This window comes from Furipterus horrens, unplaced genomic scaffold (genome assembly GCF_987537825.1).
Source record: "Furipterus horrens unplaced genomic scaffold, mFurHor1.1.pri manual_scaffold_6, whole genome shotgun sequence".
In the NCBI taxonomy this organism is placed as follows: Eukaryota; Metazoa; Chordata; class Mammalia; order Chiroptera; family Furipteridae; genus Furipterus; species Furipterus horrens.
In genome coordinates this window covers 131294961-131306935 of record NW_028327176.1, presented here as the reverse complement: position 1 = coordinate 131306935, position 11975 = coordinate 131294961, and the positions used below count along the sequence as shown (strand labels likewise).

Here is an 11975-nt window from a genome sequence, read left to right as displayed (position 1 = left end):
ACATAGATGTCGCATGGCTTAAGGCTACACTCTGTACAGTTCTTGCTACCCTTCTGCGCCATGATCATCTTTTTTTAAAAATCCTTAGCTGAGGATATGTTTACTGATTTTAGAGAGAGAGAGGAATGGGGACAGGGGGCGGGGGTAGGGAGGAGGGAGGAGAGAGAACGACATCAACATGAGAGAGAAACATTAATCAGTCGCCTCTTGTACACGCCCCGAGTGGGGACGAACCTGCAACTTGGGTATGTGCCCTGACTGGGAACTGAAGCCACAAACTTTTGGTGTATGGGATGATGCTCTGACCAGCTGAGTCACCTGGCCAGAGCTGTGATAATCTCTTGATAGTTCACCTATCTAATATCTCCCCCACCAAATATCAACTCATTTTGTTGAATACTAGAAGTTTAAAAGATGACAATGTGACACTAAATTTATAAACTGAAAGCAAAATTCAAGTTCATTAACAACCAAAGTCCACAGGGAACCCCAAAGCAAAATATAATACTTTAAATTAAAAGACATTTTATACCACCTAAGTGTATTTAAACTACATAAAGTGTACTCTGTAGAGAGACAAAGCAAAAAATATTTAGAGCTCAGTAGTAAAGATTTAATTTAGTTGCATATAGATAACTCAATTAGCTAAGTTATTTAATATCTACAAATCAGACATAATTGCATTTTCATGTATCTTTGCAAAATTACAATAAAGTTCTAGAAATTAAAAACTTACAATATGATGATAAATTCTGCTTGTGCAGTTATTATTACTTTGTAATAATAAATGAAACAAAATTTCAGAGATGAGAGGTATTAATGAGCCCTAATTACAATGATTTGGAGAATGGGGTAAACATCTAGAAGTAAAACAGGTCCAGAATCCTTCTCAGAAAGATTTAAATTGTATAAGGTAAACCCAGAACTGTGAGGAGACTTTCTTATCTATTGAGCAGTTCTAGTTTTTAAATAACTGTAAGAACATTTGGTCTTATGTTTATGATATCACTGTGACATTAATTTATAAAAACTAAAATATATAACAGCTGTAGTCAAATAAAAACATCATACATCAGTATAACATGCTTTTTCTCTTTAAAGAAAAACTCCAATTACATTGGGTTACTCTCTCATTTAATCTTGGTTTTAGTAGTTGAGTGTATCTTTTCAATTAAAATAAAATTCTAGACCCAAAATAGCTGAAATGGAAAACAAAATATATGAACCATCTGTGACTCTGTATAAACTATTTGTCTTTAACACTGACTGCAGGCTTTACAATAATTTACAATAATTTCCTTTTCTTCACAAATATAGATTCTATGCTCAGGTGGAAAATAAACATTTCCTTTGAAATCAAAACAACTAAACCATCACAACAATTGCAAATGCACAATTCACCTTAAAATATTAAAAATATCATGCAAATTTAACAACACTGGGTACTTTTATTACATAGAACTTAATTAACAAAAATGACTTCCATTATGATGGCACTTTTATAAGATTTAATTTAAAAAATACATTGAGAAGCTTTCTGTGGAAAAAGAATGAGATAATGGCTGCAGCTTTGAAAATACAAAGTGGTTGGTTGCAACTACACCAGAAACATGATATTGTGCATTTATAGTCTACCATGTGATGATTTCAGAGTTCCTGATATAGCTCCAGCCATAGTAACCAGCACTATTAATCCCATTTAGATGTTTTCCTCCTCATATAACTGTGTCCCTCACTATCAATAGCTTCATAGAGGTCCTTTTTATTCTCCTGTGTTGCATGTAGATAACCAATATAAGCCACGCATAGTGAAAGAGTTATCAATCCGAAAGCCATTACAGGTTTGTTCTGTGAAAGAAAAGAAAATTACAAAACCTCATTAAAACTAATAATTTGAGGAGACGCAAATACCTGTTGCATTTTCCTCTTGACAAACCAATTCTTTACCACATCAGCAGTCATATGATACTTTCGATTGTAATTTATCTAGTTCTTTATTTAATTAACCCAACTCCTGATAATTTAGAGATTACATAAGACTCTTGCTTCTCCTCTCCAGCCTTTCTTCTGTCTGTAGCCTGGTTACCTCAGACCTCCACCTTCAGGAGGTGATGGCTGGCAAAGGGGCAGAGGAAACAAGAGCGTGGCACCTGGTCTGGTGCTCAAGTGTTCAGTGTCATCTGTGACATGGAGAAGCTGCTTAACTTCCTTAAATTAGATAATTTTATTAGGAAGTGAGGAATAAAATATACATGTTATTTTTCTCTTCTCAGTTCATGAAAAATTGGCAAAAAGCCTTTTATGTCATACAGAAGGTACAGCGAAAATGGGAATATACACACTTCTCTGGGAACCAATTCTATCACATCAAGAAATTTAGTGACTGGGACATATATGATGGTGTTATAATAACCTTGATTTTCTGCTGAAAATTCCAACACCCTAAAAGGCAAAGCAATTAGCTTTGAATTCAAAAAAAAGAAAAAGGCTTTTAAATGTAGGGAAAATGTTCATAACTCCACAGAAGTAATTATCTTTATTACTGTAAGTCAGCCCTCCTTTTTGAGTGTTCATACTCAACAAATGGGCCTTTTTTAGGTCAGTGTGAGTGCAGAGTTGGGATAAAAGTTTCAATTTGTATTGTTTCTGTCACCATACTTTCAAAACTTAATCAAAAAATAAAGGTCAAACCTTTTCACCTGGATGGAAATCTAAGAAAGGCCACAAACTCAGAGTAGTTTAAATTTGCAATTCTTAAAATGCATTTGGCAATTCAAAAAACATATTAGCTGAAAGTTTTTAAAACATTCTACCTTGTTTTAATGATTTCATTGCTGAATTGATCTATTTAGCTGTAAACAGTTTATACTGGCAACTGTGTTATTAAATTTATAATAAAATTGAATACATTTAAATATATTTTATAATAATTTGATTTAATTTAAATTTATATAAAAATAAAATTTATATCTATTAAAAATTAAAAATGTATCAAATAAAATATATTCAATAATCTGCATCAAGAATATAAATGATTAGCTGGCTCCCTAACAGTGTACAAATGTATGTTTTGAACTTTTTAACAAAATGTTTGCAATATGCCTTAGGTAAAAACATTAATAAAAGCTGGAATTGTAGTCTATAATAATGATCAGATTCTCATTGTTTTGTTTCATTGGAAGGTCTAACTTAATAATACCTCATCCAACATTAAAAATTTCCTTCTAATTAATATAGCTATTAAAATTTAAAATAGGAATTTGAGAAGTTGATCCATGAAAGTACAACGATTTTCCATTAAGTCTCAAATGCCCTTAAAATAATTCGTTTTATATGTGTATTTTGTGAAACAGCATTTAAGATTTTCCTTCTACCTGCATTTATTCAGAGATCTTAATAGTCAACATAAAATCTCCATGATAAAATTAAATGTCGTAGGAAAATAAGAACTTTCTATTTCTGAAAGCCTAGTTAAATTAAACATAAAGTCTTATCCTGTGTATATTTCTTACAGGTTTAATGAAGAGCTCTGGATTCACAGCTCGAAATAAAGTTGTCGTGCGGACCCCTCTGAGCCCTGGGTTTCGAAAGTCTTCCTCTTTCGGTGGTTCCTTCTTAAAGGCTGGAGGTTCAGGTGCTGAAGACATCTTGACTAATGATGATTTATTACCTATAAGTAAAATAAGAGACTTTTTTCCTTCGTGATTGTTTTTGATAATATTCTTTAAAAAAAACTACTAATTTTTTAAAATTCCAGTCCAGATATATACCAAAAGTGATTGTCAATTATTTTAACACGTACTTTGTAAATGGTGCTTTAAGTTTTGTTTGGCAAAATGGTTATTTTTCATCTCTCAGAACAAACTGGTGAAGTGGGCAAAAGGTGTTCTCCTACTTACAGAAGCCTGGAGAATTACTCGTTGGTCTGAGTCACGTAGTATTTTGTTACAGGAAGGAGGTACTAGGCTAGGAGTGGGCAGTGAGTTATCCACATCCTTCTCTATTTCCTTCCACTTTCACTCTCTCTCACCTTCCAACAGCCCTTTCAGGACACCAAGCTGACAGAAGTACTCGCATTCCTTTGCTCAACTTCTCCTACAGCTTCAGCTGTCCCACTTTCCTTTCATGCTCTTCCCCTTCCTCAGTGGCCCAAGCACTAGTACCAAGCAATAAGGGTAAGTAACTTGTCCTCACTTCCCCTTTACCTATAGTGACTCTGGTAAGGACTGCTCTTTTAGTCTCTTAAGCACTCTAAACCCATCCTATTAAACCTAAGTGTGTCTTTTGGCTTCTGGATCTTCCAGCTGGAGTGGTAACATTTTTGTGAATATTTTTCTCTTCTAGTTAGGCAAAGGCTTATCGTTATCATTTCTGCCACCTAATGATGGGGAAGGAAGGGAGTTGGAAGGGGGTTCCAAGAAAAAGGCTGAAATTAGTGACAATATAATAAAAGCTGGAGGCAGGGGGATTCTGCAACCTGCCATACAGTAAATGTTATAAAATAAGAGTCAAACGTTCATATTTAAACACTCACTGGGGCCTTGTTCATACAAGCATTCTTTAAGTCCTCCATATTATACACTTTATAAAACCAAATATTTTTGCAATTTTATTAGTTATAGCAGTTCAGTTTTTTTCAAAAGTCTTTGCTGCAGTGGTCACTAAATATTTATATATCCCTCTTAATGGGGTAAACATCTCACCAGGAACATCTGCTTTAAGGAGAACACTTTTGTCAACACTTTCTGCTCTTGCAAGGACTTCTGAAATGTTCACTGTTGGCTGTTCCATCACTTGTTCCCTTGCATGTCATTGTTGTGGTCATCATCATCATCATCATCTTCACTTTCTTGTTCCATTCTGACATTAGTTAGCACTCCTGCAGCAATTTTAGATTTGCTAAATCTTGGGAAGTAGGTAAATTGGTATCTGTAGCCACACTGCCTTCAAAATCAAACTGATTTGTGAGAACAGTGACAGTAGCAATTGAAACCAGACCAGTGCAAATACCACATTTGGTTTGCGGTCTTCTTCCAAGTTGACCGTAGGGTATTTCACAGGAATCTTGCCTGTTTTCTGCCAACATTTCACTACTGTGGAGGGCTCTCCAGACCACCAGGTTTCAGTAATCATGCCAATGGCTTGCTTTATTTATTTTCTGTTTTCCCTTCATCATATAAATTTAGAAGAGCTCTTTCTGCAGTGAGCTTTCATGGTACAAATTAAACGCTAATCGGATGCCTGCAGAATGACTGTGCAGTTCAATGAGAAAAATTCAACACATGCATGATCCAAGCACACGAGAGTTGTGGGCAGAGCAACTGTTTATCAGCAAGAGGATAATGCATTTTGCTCCTTTCATTTTCTTGCCAACCTTTCTCAGCCATTTATTAAATAAATCTCTCACCCTTTGGGCATACACATTAGTTTGGTAATCACAGTGGACTAAATGGACATTTCTGAAGCCCTGAGGGTTAATAACTGACTTGCCAATGACCAGTGGTCTCATCTTTTCCATCCAGGATGCATTATAGCAGAAGAGAGTAATCATCAATCTCTGTTTACCTCCTTTGCAAAGTCTGCCTAGGGCATGAAGTATATGAGGTAACAAACAAATTGTAAAACTTAATTTCATCAGCATTTAAAACATCATTCAAATTGTAACTAGCAATTGTGTTTTAAATTTCTTCTGTACGGAAGTTACTAATTTTCTCTACTGGAACAATTTTATTTTTTCCACTACGACTTCCGAAACAATTCTCTAACATGCCCAAAATTTGTTCGGCCAGCACACAGTTGTTTGAAATTCATCATACCCAAAGCTTGCAAAAAATCCAATGCTTTCTGCTGAACAACCAGTCCACTTACATGCCCATTTCTTGTATAAACTTCTTGATACCATACAACAACAGCTATAAAAGACTTCACATTTGATTCTACTTTTGTTCCAGAACCCCTTTAACTTCCACTTCAGTTTTGGTTCAATCTTTCAAAATGTCAGTTATGTAGGGGAAGTGATGCTAAATTCCTTTGTTACTTCTTTCCTGTGGCAACCATCTACTGCTTCTATTGCTTTCGTTTTCTTCTAAGAAATATGCTGGCATTTCACCTTTCATTCTTAGGATAAATAGCAAGTACAAATGTATTTAGAATTTAAGTCAAAATGTTGGTCACCAGATTGCTTAGGCTAGGTGCCAGGGATATTTCTCCTTATGCTATTAATGTGTTTGACTATAATGTGGGGAAAGAGAAAACTCAGAAAGAAGCAATAAAGTGGAATCAATATTATAGTTTGTAAACAGGCCATGCCTATTAGAAATGCAAAGCAAAAAACAGTTAACACAATATCCATATTGTTAGGCCTGAATCATAGCCTCAGAGCGTACCACTAATTGACACTGGGCATTAGATAAAAATACTAAAAAGGCCTAAAAAAGCAAATATGCAAAGGGAAAAAGTCATGCTCACCAAAGACTGACAAAAACAACATTTTCCTTTAAGTATTGAGAAATAGCTGCATGTAATTAAAACAAAGCTATTTGGTAGAATATGGTTTAAAATTGTTTACTGAGAAGAAAAACAAAGTGATGAGGAAGGTGGGTATAGAGAACACACACTGTAGAGTATAAAAGGGTCCTCAGACTATAGTTACCACGTACTTTGTGTTGATGATAATGTCTCAAGAATTGAGGATGATTAACTCACTCATCACCTTAAGCACCAAAATATATATGGTTATGTATATTTAAATATATATATATACACACATACACAGACAGAGACAGATAGACTAGTTATAGCCAACAGACATTTCACTATCTTACAATTAAAGGTAGTTAATTGATGTTGAATGTCATGAAATTCAACTTATATCAGATGTCTATAAAACTATGTATAAAGTGTTCTAACATGAATTGGAATGACTTAATTTTAATTGTAAAATTCCTTAGTCTCCTCTTTTCCTTAACAAACCTTTATTTCCTTTGTAATGAACCAAGGAAATAAGTAATCAAGACAGTAGTTATTATACTGCGACTCCCAGACATCCACATTCACTTTAATAATGCACTATATATGTTAAACTCTACACCAGAAATGACAATTAAAGAATACCTGAGTGCCCTGGCTACTGTGGCTCAGTGGATTGAGCGTCAGCCTGCAAACCAAGTGTCGCTGGTTCGATTCCCAGTCAGGGCACATGACTAGGTTGCATGTCAGGTCCCCAGTTGGGGGTGCGTGAGAGGCAACCGCACATTGATGTTTCTCTCCCTCTCTTTCTCCTTTCCCCTCTCTCTAAAAACAGATAAATAAAATAAAATACAGTAACGTTGTTAAAAAATTAATTTAAAAAATAAATAAAAGAATACCTGAGCTGGAAACCACTGCAAATGTTGACTGAAAGGACATTTACAAATTTAGGGAACACCTATACACTATACAGGATGGGGAAAAAGTACATTTACAATTGTTTCCATGGAAAATAATACAATTAATAAAAATAAGAATAAACTGTTTCATGTACTCACAACAGAGAGAAATAGTCATACCTGCCTATAAAAAGGAGCTAAACTAAGCTGCATTTACTCCATCTGTCCCTCCCTGGTAAAAAGTTTTGTACTTTTTTCTCTTCCCTAACCTCTTGTGAAGGAAATATGCAATGGGAAAAGGAAGCAGCAGAGATAAGGACTTCCCCGCACAGCTCCATGAGGGTCATTCACACCTCAAAGTGTGAGGAAGAACGCTGCCCCGGTTGGAATTAACGCAGTTTGTGAGGCTGTACAAAATGGTCTGAGATAAGAGTCAGGACTGGTCATTTCTGAATGATTTTCTCCCTTTCAGTAAAAGTCTTGCTTAGAGGGGTGATCCAGAATGTATTTCACAACTGACATTAAACAATTTACTGGCATAAAACTGGCATGACCATGTCCATTATAGTGTACATGAAAATTAGACCATGACACAAAAAATATGAGTTACTTTGGGGAAAAATTTAATCTTCAGATATTCATTTTTGAAATAAGCATCTTAATAGAAGATATATCAAAACAGATATTATCAGAATCACAGAATGTTAGTGAGAAGGAAGCTTAGCAACAATCAAAGCCTTTCTTTTAAGACATAGGGAATTAAAAAATGGACAAAATATTTACATCAGATATAAATAAACTTGCCATTTTAGTTTCAAATACGACACTATCTTATTATTTAAGAAAATAACTTGAAGTCTGGGGCAGAATACCTTAAAATAATTTAAATTAGAATAAACAAATTTGGGATAGAATCAGAGCACTTGATATCTTGAGGGGAGTCTAACATATCCTCAAGTTCCAACTTTGCTATTTATAAACTGTATGTTTGAGTAAGTGACAACCTCTCTGGGCCTTAGTTTCCACCTTTATAAAAGGGGTAGTATTATCTACTGCATAAAATTAGTGTGGATTAAATGAGATAACACTTCTAAAAGGATATGTTCAGTAAATGGTAGCTATTGTTATCTTCTCCATCTGGACCAACCCTCTTTTTTAAACAAAGAGCAACCTAGACCCCAAGAGACTGTGCTTTGACAAAGGGAGAGCAAGATGATCCTGGTCTCTCAATTTTGTGCCCACCCTATTCCACCACTTCAGGCTACCTTGCTTCTAAATCGATTAGACTCTGCATTTATAAGTTATTACAAGATTTAAGAAACATAAACTTGTAATCACTTAAACTTTAAAAATGGATTCTGTATTGTTTTTAATGTTAAAAATACTAGTAAGAAGTATCTTTCCATCTCTTTAAAGTACTGAACTTGAAGGCGGTTATGACAACGGCTGTGGCCGACGATCTGAGGGCTGTGCATATTACCGGGGTCCACTCCCCTCCCATCCTGTGGTACCTACACTCCGCTGGCTAGGACTCAAAAGACAGATGCATTCCAAGCCTCCAGAAAAAGAAACTGTATTCAGGTGAGTTCCAGACATTGTCTTGCAAAGAACACTGGACTTCTAAGTTACAAAAGGAGGCCAAACCGGTGGAAAAAAAAAAAAAAAAATCACAAAATCACTTTCCTTAAACAGAGACTGGTGAGCCAGAGCATCGAGACTGCCCGGGAAATAAGAGAGTTCTTAAAGAAGGTGCAGGTGTCCAAGGATGGGTCACCGGCCAATGTCCCGCTCCTGGTGTGAGGGGTGGGCAACGGGTTCGGTGGGGTCAGAGTAGTCTGAGGCTTGGCTCGGGGCGCCTGCCCTCCTCCGGGGTGCCGAGGACTCAGGGTGCTCGACCGAACGCCGCCGTCTCCCACGCACCTGGGGGTCAGGCTCGCAAGGCGGCCGCGCCGCGAGGCCCAGGAACGAGGTGCGGTGAGGAGACCTCCCAGACTTCGCCACCCGGCCAAGCCCCTACTGCTCACCTGCCAAAGGGTCACCTCCTCTCCGCCTGCGGGAAAGAGAGTCCTAACGTGACCGCCGGCTCTAAGCCACAGCGGCCCCTACCTCCCGGAGGCTGCGGCACAGGGACGCGGGAGCTCCAGCAACCTCCCTCCTCCTGCCCGCCCCAGAGGATTAGCCAGCTGGAGTTTGCAAGGCCCTTTTTTTGGTTTCTTACATTTTTACCTTTAGTTGCCAGCCTCCCAGGTTCAAATAACGTTCCAATTTTGTGTAAGTTAAATGAAGACACCATCTAGAATTATATGAATTTATTTAATGGATGGGGAAAGCATTGTAATTTGGGAAAGAAGGCTTAAATCTGGTCTCCTCCTACCCCCATTTTAGGGGTACAGTCACTTAAGTGTACAGTTAATACTCTGCCATTTTATTAGTGCCTTGAGATGACAAGATGTAAGCTATGTGTGTAGTTACAACTGTGGTAAGAATAGATATGGATCCCTGTTTGCAAATACTTTCCTGACTGAAATTTGTTGGGATGTTACATTAAGACAAACAGAATAAGCAGGTGCCCAGATCTTGGCATGGATTTATGTACAACTTTGGCAAATGGATTTTGAATTTAAAAGTTGTTCTCTCAAGTCAAGTTATTTAATATTTGAGTTGAGATTTTATTTTTAAAAGTTCATTTATATGTTATTACTAGGCAATCTTCTGACAAAATAAGTTAAACTTCAATTAAAAACTTGTGACATGGAAAAGGTGTAAAACGTTACTGATCATCAGGAAAATGCATGTCAAAACCACAATGAAATCTCACCTTACACCTGGTAGAATGGCTATTATAAAAAAGACAGGGGCTTTTGCAAAGTAAAAGTTTTGAACTTTGATGAAGTCCATTTTTCTTTATTTTTTGGCTTGTACTTTTGGTATCACTTCCAAAAAATCTTTCCCTGTCCCTGGTTTGTGAAGTTTCTCCTATGTTCTCTGCTAAAAACTTTATAGTACTGTGTTTTACATTTAGCTCTATAATACATTTGAATCAATTTTTTGATAAAGTGTGAGATTTAAGTTTGAGGTTTAATTTTTTTTTTGGCCCATTACTGCCCATTTATATATTTGTTTTTCATTTGGGCATCCTCTTTTGCGAAAATAACTATTCTTTTGCTTCTTTTTCTACTGTATTTTCTAACTTGTTCTTATTGAGTTGCATGAGTTCTAAAAAATATTGAATATGAGTCTTTTTTCAGATGTATTGCAAATATCTTGTCCCAACCTGTGATTGCCTTTTCACTCTCTTAATGGTGAATAATAGTTCTTAACTTTAATGAAATTCAATTACCAATTCCTTGAAAAATTGAAATTCACTTTCCTAATCCTTATGATTAATGCTTTTTGTATCATGTTAATAAATATTTTCTACATCAGAGCCATGAAAATATTCTCCTTTGTTATCTTCTAGAATCTGAGGATCTTTATTTATCTTTCTTGTTTAGATCTACAATCCTTCTAGTTATATTTTGTGTAATATGTGAGGTAAGAATTAAGATTAATTTTTAAATTCCATATAGCTTTCCAATTGGCTGTTTACTGAAAAGACCATCCTTTCCCCATTGCACTGCAGTACCACCACTGTAAAAAATTAAGGACTGTATATATGTGGGTTTGTCTCTGGACTTCCAGGACATGGCTTATGTAACTGTGGGAGCTGGTTAAGTAGTCCTGGGCTGGCAGTCAGGAAGGGAAGATCATGATGCGGGCTGGAACTCACAGCCATGAGTTGGAAACCGACAAGGAGGATGTGAAACCTTTGTTATTGTTGTCTCTGACCTTGGTGACAGGGGTATACTGCAGAAGCCCTCAGTTGTAGAGCTATATACACATTTGGCCCAGGAGTCAGGGAGGACGAAGAAGGACCCTGGAGAAGGCAGAGAGATTGCAGGTCTAGCTACTGCTTCCCAACAGATCAGTGCATCAGCATATCAGCAACAACATGCTAGAGTAGCTGCTGCTTCCCTTTTACTTTCCAGGAAGTTATTTATTATGTCTCTCTTTTCTTTGAGGAAAGGGAGATGGAGATATATTTCTTATAAGATTATTTTCACTGGGTATAGAATTTTACTTTTTCACTTTTTTTTTAGCACTTCCCTAAGTCACTGTATTGTTTTCTGGAGTCTATTGTTAATGTTAATCAGTCTTACTTTGTTCTTTGAAAGTAATGCATCTTTTTATCTGGTTGCTCTCATTATGGTCTTCTCTTTGTCTTTGGGTTTCAGTAGTCTTACTATGAACCATCTAAGTATTTTTTCTTTATCTTTAATCCTGCTCCGGATTCATAAAGCTTCTTGAATTTGTCTTGATAACCTTTGTATGATTTAGGATATTCTTAGCCAACAATTAAATATTATTTCTTTCTATTATCTCTCACCTCTCCTATTGAGACTCTAATTATTTATATATTAAAACTTTTCTATGTGTTCCAAATGTCTCATTGTTTTTTCCATATTTTTCATCCTGTTTTCTCTCTGCACCTCAATCTGGGTATTTTCTACTGACTTGTTTTCCAGATCGTTGAATCTCTCTTCAGCTAATGTTAGATAATAAATGACA

At 36.2% G+C, this 11975-nt stretch overlaps 1 protein-coding gene across 4 annotated transcripts; it reads right to left on the bottom strand.

Moving 5' to 3' along the window:
* Window positions 1–821: 821 nt before the first annotated feature.
* SMIM8 (small integral membrane protein 8) lies at window positions 822–9450 on the bottom strand. Of its 4 annotated transcripts, XM_090279648.1 has the most exons (4): window positions 7114–7293; window positions 4704–4879; window positions 3513–3670; window positions 822–1848 (listed from the first exon to the last, which is right to left on the bottom strand). In XM_090279648.1, the coding sequence occupies exons 2-4, from the start codon at window positions 4789–4791 to the stop codon at window positions 1690–1692; spliced, it is 405 nt and encodes a 134-aa protein (XP_090135774.1). In that variant the 5' UTR covers window positions 4792–4879; window positions 7114–7293; the 3' UTR covers window positions 822–1689. The 4 variants fall into 4 exon arrangements, with proteins under 4 accessions (XP_090135774.1, XP_090135776.1, XP_090135777.1 ...); XM_090279650.1 differs by lacking the exons at window positions 4704–4879; window positions 7114–7293 and adding an exon at window positions 9392–9450; XM_090279651.1 differs by lacking the exons at window positions 4704–4879; window positions 7114–7293 and adding an exon at window positions 9288–9377.
* Between the last annotated feature and the right edge of the window lie 2525 nt (window positions 9451–11975).

What these genes read in the sequence shown, in the direction of transcription:
- SMIM8 (XM_090279648.1), bottom strand. Translation starts at nt 4,791, where the DNA reads ATGGAACAGCCAACAGTGAACATTTCAGAAGTCCTTGCAAGAGCAGAA. An exon ending in CCTTAAAGCAGATGTTCCTG is followed by an intron (nt 3,671 to 4,703) that starts GTGAGATGTTTA and finishes TTTTACTTATAG; the next exon opens with GTAATAAATCATCATTAGTC. An exon ending in CAGAGCTCTTCATTAAACCT is followed by an intron (nt 1,849 to 3,512) that starts GTAAGAAATATA and finishes TTTCTTTCACAG; the next exon opens with AACAAACCTGTAATGGCTTT.